Source organism: Sturnira hondurensis, unplaced genomic scaffold, assembly GCF_014824575.4.
Source record: "Sturnira hondurensis isolate 20B ecotype Veracruz unplaced genomic scaffold, ASM1482457v3 Scaffold0018097, whole genome shotgun sequence".
NCBI lineage: Eukaryota > Metazoa > Chordata > Mammalia > Chiroptera > Phyllostomidae > Sturnira > Sturnira hondurensis.
The window spans coordinates 2,228,250-2,244,891 of NW_028090728.1; the positions used below are offsets into that span (position 1 = coordinate 2,228,250).

At 49.8% G+C, this 16,642-nt stretch overlaps 1 protein-coding gene across 3 annotated transcripts in view; it reads right to left on the minus strand.

Moving 5' to 3' along the window:
* DRC3 (dynein regulatory complex subunit 3) overlaps nt 1-16,642 on the minus strand; it is a 52,858-nt gene that overhangs the window by 31,125 nt on the left and 5,091 nt on the right. For 2 of the 3 annotated variants that reach the window (XM_037068831.1, XM_037068829.1), the window contains exons 4-5: nt 9,404-9,520; nt 5,737-5,903 (exon numbers count right to left, since the gene is read on the minus strand). In XM_037068831.1, coding sequence (XP_036924726.1) covers nt 5,737-5,903; nt 9,404-9,520 — 284 coding nt within the window. The remainder of the gene's footprint in view (nt 1-5,736; nt 5,904-9,403; nt 9,521-16,642) is intronic. The other variant, XM_037068830.1, reaches the window with a different exon arrangement.

Sequence of the window (16,642 nt, forward strand, 5' to 3'; positions counted from 1 at the left end):
TAGGTCCTTGCCTTTCATAACTTGGAATACTCCTTTCCAGCCCCTTCTTGCCTGTAAGGTTTCTTTTGAGAAATCAGCTGATAGTCTTATAGTCTTATAGGAACTCCTTTGTAGGTAACTGTCTCCTTTTCTCTTGCTGCTTTTAAGATTCTCCCCTTATCTTTGATCTTGGGTAATGTAATTGTGATATGCATTGGTGTGTACTTCACTGGCTTCAACTTCTTTGGGACTCTCTGAGCTTCCTGGACTTCCTAGAAGTCTACTTCCTTTGCCACATTGGGGAAGTTCTCCTTCATTATTTGTTCAAGTAAGATTTCAACTTCTTGCTCTTCCTCTCCTCCCTCTGGCACCCCTACAATTTGGATGTTGGAACATTTAAAGTTGTTCTGGAGATTTCTAAGCCTCTGTTCTGGTTGAATGTTTATTTCTTTTTTCTGCTCCAAATCATTGATTCGAGTCCTGGTTTCCTTCCCTTCACTGTTGGTTCCCTGTATATTTTGCTTTATTTCACTCTGCATAGCCTTCACTTCTTCCTTGATTTTGTGTCATACACAACCAATTGTGTGAGCATCCTGATTACCAGGGCTTTGAACTCTGCATCTGATAGGTTGGCTATCTCTTCATGGCTTACTTCTGTTTTTGGAGCTTTGATCTTGTCTTTCATTTGGACCATATTCCTTTGTCTCCATGTGCCTCTTACATAGTAAGGGGCGGAGCCTTAGATATTCACCAGGGTGGGGCACTCCACATCACTGCTTTGTGGCACTGTATGTGGGGGAGGGGTCTAAGAGGGAACACTGCCACTTGCTTGGCTCTTGGGAGCCTTTTGGTCACTTCTTCTGCTACCCACAAGCAAATTGGGCCCCTCTGATGCTGATTCCTGGATGGATCAGCTTGTGTACATTCTAGGACCCTCTGGGTCTCTCCAATGAACTCTTCTGTGAGGCTGGGAGTTTCTCTCACTGCATCAACCCCCACAGGTTTTGTAATTCAGAGGTTTTGATGCTTTATTTCCCCACACTGGAACCCTGAGTTGTGTGGTCTATCTTGCTCCCCGGTTGTTCCTCCCAGTTTATCTGCACACAAATGTGGGACCGCCTGCTCCACCAGCTGCCGCCTTGCTGTGAGTCCTCTCTGCCCTGGCTGCCTGTCTTTGCCTCTCTTACTGGATGAATGTTTCTTCTTTAACTCCTTGGTTGTTAGACTTCCATACAGTTAGATTTTCTGACAGTTCTGATTGGTTTTTATTTTTAAATTTGTTGTCATCCTTCTTGTGGTTGTGCAAGGAGGCAAAGTGTATCTACCTATGCTTCCATCTTGGCCGGAAGTGCAATAAAGTATTTTTAAATTAAGGTATGTATATTGTTTTTTAGACATAATGCTATTACACTTTTAATAGACTTTAAAAGTTATGTATGAACATAACTTTTATATGCACTGGGAAACCAAAATATTCACCAGACTCACTTAATGGGATACTGGCTTTACTGAGGTAGTCTGGAACCAAACTTGCAGTACCTCCTAGATATGCCTGTATTTCATTTGATAACATCTTCTGAATACCTAGACACTGTACTATGCAATAGATAGATAAAAAATATAGCATGCTTTTCTAAAAGAATTTTTCAGTCATTCATGTATTCATTCAACAAACACACCTACCAGGCCTTAGACACATGCCAGGCCTTGGGGAATCAGGGGGAACAAAGCCCACATGGTTCCTGCCCTTGTAGCAGGAACTTCCATTCCAGGGGCAGGGACAAAAATGTTTTTTAAAGTAAATAAAATAAACACACTTGGTTAAGTACTATAGAAACATAAAGATAGGCCAGGAAAGGAAACAATAGGGAGGGCTTTTTCAATGAGGGAACTTGAGTCTCTGAGACCTGAGGGAGTTGACCTCCTGAGGGCGGAGGAGAGTGTGGAGCTGAAAGCAAAAATGGCACAGGCAAAGGCCGAGGCCGTAGAGAACGGGTGTCTTTCAGGACCTGAGGAAGGCCAGGGTGGCTAGAGCTGGGCTGGGGAGGGGCCTGGGGCAGAACTTGAAGCAAGACTGGAAACAAGGTCAGGGGCTGGGTCATGTAAGACTGGGTCAGAGTTGCAGTCTAGAGTTTGGATTCGTCCTAAGGGCAATGGAAGCCTTTGGAGTGTTAAGTGTATATGGTGTGGGGAGACAGGATGTGATTTAATTTTTAAGAGATCTCCAGTGAAATTCCATTTTTTTTCATCTTTTAGATTGTTTGAAGAGAGAATGGTTTGATAACAAAGTATGTTAGGGTGAGCAGAAACAGGCCTTTTCATGATTGCTGGTGGGTTTGTAAATAGTTTCATTTCCATAGATAACAATTTGGCAGGATTCATCAACATAAAAAATGCACGTGTCCTCAGACCCAGCAATTCCATCTCTAGGAATTCACCTTGCACGTGGCCTTGCCTGGGTGTGAAGTAAGCCCTGTTCAAGGACATCCAGTGTAGCCTGTGTATATGGCATGAGGTTGGAAATAACCTCGGTGCCCACATGTCGGGGACTGAAAAAATATATCATGCTGCATCTAATCGGTGGAACAGTCCAGCAGAGAGGGGGTGACTGAAGGCAGAGGTTTGGAGACGTGACGTTTAAACAAGATGCTTACATAAAGACACATGCAACTCAGAGGCAGCTGTGGCCTCTGGAAGAGGAAGCTTGGACTGAGGCCAGGGATGAGAGGGGCTCTGCTCTGTGTACCCTAAATCCTCCAAAACCTCTGTGAGTTTGTGATGCAATAAACAGGTATTAAAACTAACCTAGTAAATAAATAAATATCAAAAAAGTACATAATTAGATGTCAGATACATAGTGTATGTAAGGGCTAAAATCATAGATGCTCGGGGTTGGCAGATTCCTAAGTCAGACTCCGTGAGTCAAGTCACCAAAGGAGCTGGCACCTTATTAGCTAAAGAAGGTGTAGGGACCCCAGCATCTGTGGGGTGTGTCCAGGCCCCCAGGACAAGAACTACCTCAGTATTCCCTGGCCCAACTACCTCAGTATTCCCTGGCAGCTTCTCCCCAGGTGCCTTCTTCCTTTCTCTCTCTCTGGGGATCAGCTTCACCCATTCCTCTCCTATACTCATGAAGGGCCACCTGGCTCCAAACGCACCACTGGGGAAAGGGGGTGGGGTTTCTTTGGGCCCAGGCCCTGCAGGGTGGGAGGGGAGAATGCTCGAGGCCTGGGTAGGGAGAGGGGTGCCCAGGCCTGGACCTTTGTAAAGGGACAGGGCCTTGGTCCATTGAAGTCTGTGTTGTCCAAGGGATAACAAATCAGAGGAGAGCACTCATTTTAAGCCTGGGGCTATCAGGCCTACCTCAGCAAGAAAAGCTACTAAATGTTCATAAAGGTTTTCCAACAGCAGGTTTGAGGGTTGTTGGGGTATAGCACTTAACCTGAAAATTCCTGAATAACCATCACTTTGCCTATTTAGTGCCAGGTCCTGTGTTGGCATTTAACATTCTGATTGATTCAACCCTCATAACAACCTATTGGGGAAACTAATGTTGTTCTAACTTCACAGATGGGAAAATGGACTCTCGGAATGCTAAGTCCCTGGCCCAAGCTCAGACAGTTGGGAGCTGATTAAGTCTCAGCTCTTGACTGCTGACACGGACCCTCCATGTGCAGCAGCAGTCCTATCCGCCAGCCTTTGGGCACCCTGCCACCACAAAGCAGACAGCAGGCTGAGCGATCAAGACTGGGGCCCTGAAAAGATCGTGAGTTGGGTTTATGTTCTCTTCTCTGGGGTGCAGGGCAAATTCCTGGGCTGCACGGCCTCTGGGGCTTGGGCTCCCGAGATGTAACTCAGGTGTGTGACCCACTCCAGCCACTCATCTAAGCAATTGGCTCTGCTAGTGATTGAGGGGCTGGGGGCCTTGATCACAGTTAAGGGTCATTGTCAGGGGAGATTTCTTGTGCTTGCTGTCCTGCTACATGTAGATGAAGAAGTCTGTGGCCTTGACTACTGACCATGACCATGACAAGAATCAGCCTAGGGAGACACTGAGGACAGTGGAGCCGAGGGGCAGGAGAAGCCTGTGTCCCAGAGCCTGGCCACACCTGCCTGCCCTTGGAGTACCAACTGTCCTGGTGCTGAAGGACCCTGCTGCTGGCTGCGGCTTCAACTGCAGCTGTGATGGACTCCTGCTTTTGGTGCCCATCTCTTCCCTGCTCTCTGTCTGCACTCCTGGAGGCCCAGACTGAAGCAAGGGTGAAAGGGAGTTAATCCCAGGGCCTCCCTCAGCTGCTGGCGGGGGTGGGACTGGGGAATAGAGGCCTTAGGCCCTGGTCCTCCAGCTGTTCATTTCTGGATGGCATTCTGCACAAGCCCAAGGGCTGAGCAGGAGGGAGCCCCAGCACTAACAGCAGCAACCTCTGTCACACGCCCTGCCTTCGGGCTCAGGGCGGCCACCTGAGAACACCTGCCCAATGTACTTCTGTACCCTGAGTCCTTGTAGCCCACCTGCCCTGCAGGTGAAGGCCAGTTTGATGGGGCCATCCTGGCTCGTCCCACTCACATGATCCCACTTGGTCCATCCTCACAGGGTGGTGGTGGTGGGGAGCTTCCCTCCAAACACAGAAGACTTGCCCTGGGCACAACGAAGCACAAAGCCTCCATAGTACCCCTCTATTGACCTGACCCCACCCCCTGACCCCTTCTAGGGGCCTTGAGCTCCTCAAGGGGGCTGCATATTCCCAGGCAGGCATCCCAAGTGCACCTCTGGGCCTTTGCTCAAGCCATTCCCTCCTCCCAGAAAGCTCTTCCTTCCGCTGGATCGCAAAATTCCAATCACCTTTTAATTAATTGGATTCAAAAGCCACCTGGCCTCTTCTGACATTCTAGGAGGGATCTTGGCTCTGACAGTCCTCCCTTTGTTAAGAACAAAGTCCAGCCTGACATTGAATGATGTGCCTCACACTCAGCCTCTCACTTGACCCCTGGCAGGTGAGTTATGACCATTGTCTCCATTTTACAGACGGAGAAACTGAGGTGCAGAGGGCTTGAGCCTTCGGCTTGCAGCTGGATTGGAGCCCAGGCCACCTGACTAACCTAAGCAGAAAAGGAGTCTCGGAGGGTATCAGACAGCTCCCAGGGTTGACTGGCAGGCTGGAGAAACAATTTCCAGCTGCAGGCCTGTCCCTGGAGCTGTCTAGTGATGTCACCTCTGACACAGGCCCCTTATGAATGCTGTCCCAGCCCCAGCCACTGGGATTGTGCTCCCAGCTTGCTGGTGTGAACCCATCTCAGGGAAGGACAGGGGCAGCTCACTTTCCCCCAAATGACCAGTGACCTCTGTCCCCTCACACACATACACCCGGGGGTGGACACCAGCTTCTTATCTATCACCTTGTGTGTCTTGATTATGTGGGTGTGTGCTGGGCTCCTCCACAGAGACCATACCTGTGGGTCTCTGTGTCCACTGGGCACAGGCCAAATGCCCCACACCAAATGGGTCCTTGCCTCAGGAAAGGGCTCAGGAAACAAATAGACCCCACCAAGGCAGGGCATCAACTGGCACCCACAGATGGGTGCTCAGGGTTAAGCATTTTGTGCAAACATTATCAAACCTCATCTGGGTTTCTGACTTTTCTAGGAAAAGGGGGAGGTCTATTGGAAAAGGCTAACCCTGCACTGCCCCTGCAGTGCTTCCCCCAGCAGCTCCCTGCCCCTGCAGGGCCAGCCTCACCCTCTGCCCTTCCAGCTCACGTTCATCATGTTGCTGATGTGGTTGTTGCCCAGCGACAGCACCTGCAGCTTGACCAGGGCGTCCAGAGAGTCTATCTTGGAGATGCGGTTGTTGAACAAGCTCAAGTCCTCCAGGTTCACCAGGGTGTCCAGCCCCTCGATGGCCTCAATGTTGTTGAAGGACAGGTCTAGAGGAAGAGGGCCATGAGGACTGGGTGATGGATTGGTGGGGGTGGAGTACCCTGAAACTAACCCATCAGGGCTACATGTGCTCTATGAGCCAGTGCCAAGGTATCAGCCAGAGCCGACTCACTGTCTGACAGTTTATAGTTTTCTAGAAGCTATGCTTGGATTCCTTCCTGCTGCCCCCAACTTTCATCACCCCCTCCAGTTCTGCTACTAATCATCCTGGCTGGGGGCACATGGGCAAATTCTCAGGTCTATGCTCTGTTGTTATTCTGAGCTGGAAGTGCTCTCTGGCAGGCTTTCAGCAGCTCCTCTTGGGGTGGGGGAGGCAGTGCCCCCTCCCTCACTCCTCTGGGCATTTCAGTGCTAACACCTCCCACCTGCACAGCACTTACTAGCTCATCAAGTGCTTGCGTGAACGTCCCCAGACAACAGCTGCAAGTGGCGGATTGGAATTTCTCTCCCCATTAGCTTGATTGGGAAGCTGAAGCTCGGAAAGGCTCGGTGATGTACTCGAAGCCACACAGCTAATGCTGGTGGTACCAGAGCTGATCCAGGGCTCCTCCCTTGACATAAGGCAGGCCAGGTTCTTCAGGCTCATCAGGTTCATCCAGCTGAACCAGACTCAAACTTCTCCCCAAGCCTAAGCCCAAGCTCAAGTCCAACTGAGATGTCACGATCCTCTCTAGCCCAAGTTTCACATCTTTGGAAATAAAACTGATATTTCTCCACCACAGGTGTTTGGTTGGGGACGGGGCTGCAACCCTGTCCTGGAACTCCAATGGTCCAGAGGCCCAAACTGGGAATTTTTTATGAGCTTGGAAATACGATCATGATAGCTGCCAGCTGTCACATTAAAAAGGTGATTTGGAAAGTCAGTTTCTCCACATCTCAACTGAGCCCCCTTGGTATACCAGGGGGCACTTGCTTGTTGACAGCTGAGACTGGTGATGATTTACTGCCCCTTTCTCTGTGGTCACCCTAAGTGCATTACTTCACTTAATCCTCATGGCACAGGGGTCACCACCTACATTTTATGGATGAGTGAACTAAGTTTAAAGGGCCTCGGTGGTGCCCTGGCTGGTGTGGCTCAGTGGACTGAGCGCCAGCCAGCCTGTGAACCAAAAGGTTGTTGGTTGGATTCCCAGTCAGGACACATGCCTGGGTTGCAGGCCAGGTCCCCAGTAGGGAGTGTGTGAGAGGCAACCAGACAATGATGTTTCTCTCCCTTTTTTTCTCTCTCCCTTCCCCTCTCTCTAAAAATAAATAAATAAAATCTTTTTTTTAAAAGGGGGCCTGGTGGTAATACGCCCAAGATATGCACATAGCACATAAAGAAACTGAGGTTTAGAGGGCTGAAATAACTCATGCAAAATGAGTTAGTACGTTGTCAGAGCTAGGCTAGAACCTGGGGTCTGCTAACTGCCAAGCCCACCCACTTCCTTTCCCACCACAAGCCAGGCTGTGTTCTTTGAAGGCCTGGCCACACACACTAGATTCAATGCTGCAGGCGAATGTTTGACATTTTGGGGTATGGGGAGGGAAGCTCTGATTTGTTGTGCTTGCCGATGTCTGTGGAATGATACTCCCACTATGGCCAATTTCAAGCAATCAACGAGACATCCCTGAATGCAAAAGGGGGATGAGATGTGCACCATCAGCCTTCCAGAGCCAATACTAGCCAGCTCCAGCACACCCTCAGCCCTGGGGCAGCGGACTGGTGGGCCACCTACAGGGTGTGCAGACAGTGGCCATGAGCCCTATTGCCCAGCCCCTGCATCCAGGGACCCAGCTCTCTCTTGCTGTCTGTGGGTACCTAGACTACTAATGCTGGGGCTGGATGAAGGCTGCTTTCTGACTGTCCCAGGGGTACAGCCTGACCTTTTGCTAGAAATTTCCCCTTCTGCTTTCTCATCCCTGTATCACAGAATGCTGGGCATCACAGAGCACCTCTTAGGGACCCGTGGCACTGGTTTTTTATCCGAGGGACAGCTGGGCCTAGGACTGGTAGCTCTGGTCTGAAAGCACTGCATTCAGACAGCCAGTGCTGGCAGGCCTTCCAGAGGGGGCATGGCTCAGGGTCTGGGTTGACCCAGACCCTCTTCTCCTCCTTCATCTCCTGGAGAGACAGATAACTTCTGGTGTGCACCTAGGCCACTTGGTGTGAATGAGTGCTAGAGTGCTGGAAGCAGTGCTGGGGACAAGTGGCCTGGGCCTAGCAGACAGGAGTCCCGGCTGTGGTCAGCCTTTGCTGCCTGCATCCTGTGATGCCAGTGAGCCCTCCAGCCTCTTGGCCTCAGTGGTCGTGCCTGTGAAACTGCAGTGTGACCCTGCCTGGGGGTTGCTGCAGCCACTGTCAGCACTGCGGTATTAAAGACTCTTTTGCAAACTGGGAGGTTCATCGATGCTCTGGGCTGCCTGTTAGGGGCAAGCAGCTTCACAGGTTGCAGGGAATATGGCCTCTGGGGTCAGACAGGCGTGGGTTTGTATCCCGGCTCCACTACTTCCTGGACATGGAGCTATGGCCAGGTGCCTTGGCCTCCCGTAGCTCCAGTTCCTCTTCTGCAGGTTGGGGCTGTAACAGGTCTTTTAGGGCGGCTGTGAAAGCTGAACCAGATGAAGTTAGAAAGAGCTCTCCAGCCAGCCCCCTGTACCTATCAGTGCCCACAGGCCCTCACCAGATGTGAGGCGGCCTCCTGAGTTCAGCAGGTGGGGCCCTGCAGTCCTAGCAGTGAGGGCCAGAGCGCTAGAGTCATCAGAGCTGGGCCGGGAGCCTGATGCCCCTACTACTTGCTGTGTCTTCAGTTTGCTCATCTCTACAATGGGGATACTGTGTGGATTAAAACACCTCACGTACAGCACTGGCCTATGTGGCTCCGTTGGTTGGAGTGTTGTCTTGTAAACTAAAAGGTGATGGGTTTGATTCCTAATCAGGGCACATGCCTGGGTTGTGGGTTTGGTTCCCTTCAGGGCACATGCAGAAGGCAGCCAATCCATGTTTCTCTTCTTCCTTTCCCATCTCTATGAAATCAATAAACATGTCCTCGGGTGAGGATTTTAAAAAATTACCTCATGTGAAAAGCACACAGGCAGATAGTAAGAGCTAAGTGCAACTGGCAGCTGTGATGATTACTTTTGGTGTGATCTGAGTCCCCATGACTGGTGGGACCAACAGTCACCTGTTGACCCAAGCCTAGAGAACAAGAAGGAACCCAAGGCTGCTCCTGTGACACCCTCCATCCCAAAACGGGAGGTTTGACAGGTGGGAGCAGAACATCCTGTCCTGACGTGCCCAAGCACATTTTTGCTGTGTTTACCCAGCACAGCCTCCGGGCTCTTAAAAAGAGCAGTTTTCCTATTCCCTGCAGACAGAGCTTCTGTTGTTCTTGGGCTTGTGGTGGGCCAGCAGCAGAGTATTGTCTGGGGAGACAACCTTGGCAAGCATCATCTTGGCAGGGTGACACCTTTATTTAGGGCAGACACACACAAAAAGGGGCCTTACCCAGCCAGACCAGGTGTATGAGTTTGTCCAGGCCCTCGATCCTCTCAATGACATTATTGTCCAGCTGCAGTTTCCTCAAGTTCTCAAACTGCCAGAGGTTGTCAATTCGGAGGATGTCTGCAATGATCAGAGGAGATGCCTCAGCCTCAGGTGCGAGTTTGGGGCCAGTGTGCCAGAGGATCAAGGTGACCCACACTACGCACACAAGGCACCATGATGCTGCTGCCCTGTGCTGGCGCAGGAGGCCCTGGGAGATGTGGGTTGAGTGCTGAGGAGCTCTGAGCCCCTGTTAGTGTGCAGTGGGTGCTGATGGGTGTCCAGGGCCACAGTAGGGCTGACAGGTCCTTGAGGGTCACAAGGGAGGTCAGTAGGAAGGTGGGCTGAACCTGCTCAGGGTATGGGACTAACTCATGCTGCCTCTAGGGCCAGGCTGGGGGGCTGCCCATGTAGCCAGAACAAGTTGGGGCAGGAGACGCAGGCAAAGGTCCTCTTTTTCCCTCTGCAGTGCGACAAAGAGAATCAAGGTGCAGGGAGAATGCTTCCTTGTGTGCTGTTGGTGGGAGGGTCAGTCAACCAGTTCAGATATTTTATTTATTTTTTATTTTTTATATATTTTATTGATTATACAATTACAGTTGTTCTATTCCCCCCTTCATTCCCCTCCACCCACACACTCCCTCCCCCACCATTCTCCCCCCCTTAGTTTATAACCATGTGTCTCAAGTTCTTTAGATTCTATATTTCCCCTACTATTCTTGCCCTCCCCCCTATCTATTTTCTACCTACTGTCTATGCTATTTTCTGTGCCTTCTCCCCCCTTCTCCTCCTCCCACTCCCCTGTTGCTAACCCTCCTCCATGTGTTCTTCATTTCTGTGGTTCCACTCCTATCTAGCTGTCCTCTTGGTTTGCTTTTGTTTTAGGTGTGGTTGTTAATAACTGTGAGTTTTCTGTCCTTTCACTGTTCATATTTTTCATCTTCTTCTTAGATAAGTCCCTTTAGCATTTCATATAATAAGGGCTTGGTGATGATGAACTCCTTGAACTTGACCTTATCTGAGAAGCACTTTATCTGTCCTTCCATTCTAAATGAAAGTTTTGCTGGATAAAGCAGTCTTGGCTGTAGGTCTTTGGATTTCATGACTTGGAATACTTCTTTCCAGCCCCTTCTTGCCTGTAAGGTCTCTTTTGAGAAATCCGCTGACAGTCTGATGGGTACTCCTTTGTAGGTGACTGTCCCCTTATCTCTTGCTGCTTCTAGGATTCTCTCCTTCATTTTAGTCTTGGCTAATGTAATTATGATGTGCCTTGGTGTGTTCCTTCTTGGGTCCAACTTCTTTGGGACTCTCTGAGCTTCCTGGATTTCCTGGAAGTCTATTTCCTTTGCCAGACTGGGGAAGTTCTCCTTTATTATTTGTTCAAATAAGTTTTCCACTTGTGGCTGTTTCTTTCCCCCTTCTGGTACCCCTATAATCCGGATGTTGGAATGTTTAAAGATGTCCTGGAGGTTTCTAAGCCTCTCCTCATTGTTTTGAAGTCTCATTTCTTCATTCCATTCTGGTTGGATGTTTTATTCTTCCTTCTGGTCCATTCCATTGATTTGAGTCCCAGTTTCCTTTCCATCGCTATTGGTTTCCTGGACATCTCCCTTCATTTCAATTAGTTTAGCCTTCATATGTTCCTCTAATTTGTGACTATAATCTACCAATTCTGTGAGCATCCTGATAAATAGTGTCTTAAATTGGGCTTCTGAGAGGCTGGCAATCTGTTGGTCGCTTAGAGTTATTGGCTCTGGGACTTTGAGTTCTTCTTGCTCCGTCTTTTGGGCTGTTCGTGCCTGTTCCGTAGCAGGATCAGAGCCCTAGGTCTTCACCAGAGCAGGGCAACTAAGTCGCTGGGTTGTGACGCTGTTTGTGGGGGCGGGGTCAGAGAGGAGCAATGGCGTCCCGTCTGCCGTCTCCGGCCTCGGCCCCCACAGGTGCCACAGCTGCCACCGTCACCGGGTCCACGCGTTTCGTCCCACTGCACGCACGTGTGCCACTGCCGTCCGTCAGGCCTCGCCCCCTGGGGCCTGCGCGGTCCGTCTCATTGTGCTGGAATGTGCGACCTCGGTCAGTCTGCCCCACACCCTGACTGAGTCCGGGCCACTTGCGCACCTAGGTCTGAGGATCTTTCCTGCCCGACCCTGCTCTGCTGCTGGCTCTGCCCCTCTTACTGTCCCCGTTGAATGGTTTGTGGTTGTCGGACTTCCGTATAATTCAATTTTCTGTTTTGTGGCGGTGTCTTTGTTCTCCAAACCTTTGTTGTATTCAAACTTGGTTGTGGGAGAAGGCACAGTGTTTCCACCTATGCTTCCAACTTGGCAGAACCCAGTTCAGATATTTTAGAAGGCAACTTGGCCATGTTTACTGAAATAGTTACCGTCTCTGCCCTTTGACCCTGAAGTTTCTCTACTTGGAATCTGTCTGCAAAGACATACTTACATATGTGTCCAAAGAAATACCTACAGGCACTTGAGGGGCAGGAAGACTGGGGGAGCCTCAAATGCCCACATATGGGGAGTAGGATAAACTGCCCGTACAATAGAGAGGCATGTTCCTCCTGTCCCTGAGGCACTTGACCCCATGATCCCTGAGGGCCACCTGCACACTCACCCAGCCAGCCCATTCCCTATATCCTTCACACCAGGCATGTTGGCTTCTGTCACTGGCAGCCACAGAGTTCTGAAAACACTTAAATGTAAATAAGTATATTCTGTGCATGTAAAATTCGAGAGGCCTAAACTGGTCCCCAGGTTTTTCCAGAAGCTACAAATAACTCTGTTGCTTATATGCCCCTTTTTTCTGCATGTGCTTTTGTAATAATTTCTAAAACTTAGAATATGCTCATTATTGTTGTAGACCGCTCTGCCTGGTTTTAGGAATTGTATCTGTATCCCTTGTGGCTAAGGGCAAGGGATGACCTTTGGAATGCCAGCCACAGGAGACAAAGCTTGTCTCTGGTAGCAAACGCTGCCTCAGTTCCTCTTTCTGCCCCCAAAGCTTGGTCGGAAGTCAATGATGGGTAAGACCCTTCACAGTGGGGGGCAACCAAAGCCAGACTCAATCACTTGGGAGTCCTCCATGGAAGGACTGCGGGCGGGGGGGGGGGGTCCCTGCAACAAAGAGCAATGGACTCCACCCCCGCCCCTCGGCTTTGACATAGCCCGAGTCCCCAAGTTCTCTGGGAGAAGCCCTTCTTGGCTCTGATCCCCTTAAGCCTGAATACCTGATGGGGAGGGGTGCAGCTCCTTGCGGTGCTAGAGCGTGTCCTGGGGAAAAATTTGGCATCACAAAGACTTCCTGATAAACCTGTGAAACCTGCTTTGCTAAGAGTGCTTTCATTCATATGATAAGGGTCTGAGAGGAAATGAGTATGTCTCCCAAAGTTTCTGCAACTTTCTTCCCGACACTGACTCAGAGTCTGAAGCCGTCAGATATCTTTGAAATGTTATCTACTGTTTGATACTTGCCGTAATGTATTCCTGTGTATTACAACCCAATAAAAGGCTATGGAGAAAGGTGCTCCTTTCTCCTCAGAGAAACTGGCCGCTGCTGGCCTTTGGCTCCCTTGAGAAACTGGCCACTAGCCTACTCCTCTTCCCCAAGCAGATCACGTCATGTCTCGGCCATTATTCACTCTCCTCTGAGGCACCTGGGAGAAGTCGCCCCCACACATTATATCAATACATAACTGAAAAGGAAAAAAAGATGCCCTTACTAACAGACATTCAGGCAGCAGGTGGCAGTATCAATATTCATTCAGAGGGACAGGGTTTGCCCTGAGGTTGTGAGGCCCCTCTGGTGGCCCTCTTCAAGCCAGGCCTCCCTGTGGGAGGCAGCTGACAGAGGACAGTCTCTCTGATCCAGCAGGCCCCACCTCTCCTGGGGTCCCAGGGCCAGGCAGGACTGGGATCTGTTCTCTGGCTGTCTGGAACCAGATTTCCCAGAATGATTCCAGCTATCATCCCTACTTGTGCTTCTGGGCGGGGGCCCTGTTCCACCTCAGCATCTTGGCCGCCTCCCATCCCAGTCTGGATTTCCTAGGCACCTTCTCTGGCCCTGGCCTTAGACTGACAGCCCGTGGGTGTGGCTGACTTCCTACCAGTACCACTCCCTTTGGTGGCTCCCACACTCCTGGGTGCTCTGCACACTGGCATGTTGGCTTTTCCCTGTATACCAGCACTTCTTGAGGAAAAGCCAAAACAACACACCAAAACCTGATGTATTTGGCAGTGAGCTCTAAATGAGTTACCAGCATGGCAGGACTGCCCAGAAAGCCAATTTGATCTTTTTTTCTTTTATTTTTTTAAAATATATTTTATTGATTATACCATTACAGTTGTTCTATTCCTCCCTTCATTACCCTCCACCCTGCACACCCCCTCCCCCACCCTTCCTCCCCTTTAGTTTATGACCACATGTCTCAAGTTCTTTAGATTCTATATTTCCCCTACTATTCTTGCCCTCCCCCTATCTATTTTTTACCTACTATCTATGCTACTTATTTTCTGTATCTTCTCCCCCCTTCTCCTCCTCCCACTCCCCTGTTGCTAACCCTCCATGTGTTCTTCATTTCTATGGTTCCACTCCTGATCTAGCTGTCCTCTTGGTTTGCTTTTGTTTTAGGTGTGGTTGTTAATAACTGTGAGTTTGCTGTCCTTTCATTGTTCATATGTTTTATCTTTTTTTTCTTAGATAAGTCCCTCTAACACTTCATATAATAAGGGCTTGGTGATGATGAACTCCTTGAATTTGACCTTGTCTGAGAAGCACTTTATCTGCCCTTCCATTCTAAATGAAAGCTTTGCTGGATAGAGCAGTCTTGGATGTTGGATGTAGGTCTTTGGATTTCATGACTTGGAATACTTCCTTCCAGCTCCTTCTTGCCTGTAAGGTCTCTTTTGAGAAATCCGCTGACAGTCTGATGGGAACTCCTTTGCAGGTAACTGTCCCCTTATCCCTTGCTGCTTCTAGGATTCTCTCCTTCATTTTAACCTTGGCTAATGTAATTATGATGTTCCTTGGTGTGTTCCTTCTTGGGTCCAACTTCTTTGGGACTCTCTGAGCTTCCTGGATTTCCTGGAAGTCTATTTCCTTTGCCAGATGGGGGAAGTTCTCCTTTATTATTTGTTCAAATAAGTTTTCCACTTGTGGCTGTTTCTTTCCCCCTTCTGGTACCCCTATAATCTGGATGTTGGAATGCTTAAAGATGTCCTGGAGGTTCCTAAGCCTCTCCTCATTTTTTTTGAAGTCTCATTTCTTCATTCCATTCTGGTTGGATGTTTCATTCTTCCTTCTGGTCCATTCCATTGATTTGAGTCCCAGTTTCCTTTCCATCACTATTGGTTTCCTGGACATCTCCCTTCATTTCAATTAGTTTAGCCTTCATATGTTCCTCTAATTTGTAGCTAAAACCAACCAGTTCTGTGAGGATCCTGATCACCAGTGTCTTGAATTGTGCATCTGAGAGGTTCGCTGTTTCCTGGTCACTTAGCATTATTGGCTCTGGGGCTTTGAGTTCTTCTTGAGCCATATTTTGGACTGTTTGTGCCTGTTACATATGAGGAGCAGAGCCCTAGGTGTTCACCAGGGCCAGGCCACTCAGTTGTTGGGTTGTGATGCTGTATGTGGGGGCGGGCCAAAGGAAAGCAATGGTGGGCACCCTCTGTTGCCTCCCGCTGCCACCACAGGCTGCATGATTGGTCCCACTGGGCGCAAATGTGCGACCATGGTCAGCCGCTGCTGGGTTTGTTGCTGGGGGCTGCGTGGTCCGTCTCACTGCTCACTCCCTCCATCCCGAGCCCTCACTGGGTGTGCCCGACGATACCCCGAATGCCTGGGTGCCTGGGGTTGGGGGATCCTTCTTGCCCCACCCTGCTCCACTGCTGGCTCCGCCCCTCTTACTGGTTAGGTAGAACGGTTCGTTGTTGTTGGACTTCTGTATAGTTCAATTTTCTGTTCTTTGGCTGTGTCTTTGTTCTCCAAGCCTTTGTTGTATTCAAACTTGGTTGTGGGAGAAGGCACAGTGTTTCTACCTACGCCTCCATCTTGGCGGAAGTCTCCCCAATTTGATCTTTAACATGGACATGGAACCATCCCCTACTACCACCCTCCTGGTCCTGGGCCACAGCGGTGGCAGTCTTCCTGGACTCCCTGCTCCAGCCTGTGGTCCCCACAATCATCCCCTGCAGCCAGGCAGATCCTGTGAAAACCTAAATCCCACCCTGTCCCTGCTGTGCTCAGGACCCTCGTAGGGCCCTACCTCAGTCCCTATATAAACCAAGCCCCCCTGCAACTCCCAGAGCAGATGCTGACTGACCCACTGCCTCTTGGTCCTGTCTCCACACAAGCCTGAGCCTTAGGGCTTTTGCACTGGCCCTGCCTCCCTTGCAACTCTTCCCTGGATCTCCACATGGCTCCTCCCCTTACCGCCTTCCAGTTTTTGCTCAAGTGTCATCTTCTTGGTGAGGCCTCTGATCTCCCCATAAAACCCTGCACCCTATCTCCAGTCCCCCCTCCTCTCCTTACTTTATTTTTCTCTATCGCACATAGTACCTTTAGCATACACTATTATTTTCCTTCACTTTATTTTATTTGTGTCTCTCACTTGAATGTCAGCTCCACGAGGACAGGGTTTTTTGTCTTTTTTGTTCACAAATGACTCCCTAGTACCTAGAATAGCACCTGGCATATAACAGGCACTTGATAGATACTGGCTGAATGGACCTTAGGTTGGGGAGGGGAAGCAAATGGAGGGTGGTCAATGCTAAAGCCCCCTCTGATGAAGGCCCTTCTGCCACCCTCTAACCCTTTCGCCACCGAGGCTCAGGGGCCCTCAGTGCTCTGAATGGCCAGCGGGCTCCTGCAGAACTGAGGGCAACCCTGGAGGCCATACTCTGGTGAGGCCCATGGGCATCGAGAGGCTGGGGCCAGGGCCTTGCCCAATGCTGGGTCCCTAGGATCTGGCACAGACCAGCTGAGGCAGGGCCTCAGAGAGGACAAAGAGAGTAAAGGGGATCAACTCCTATGTGGTGACAGAAGGAGATTAGACTCTGGGTGGTGAATGCTCAATGGAGTACACAAATGTTGTGTTACGTAGTTGTACACCTGAAATTTATACAATGTAATGAACCAATGTTGCCCTGATATATTTAATTTTTTTTAAAGAACTTTTTTCTTTTTTTAAAATATTTTATTTCT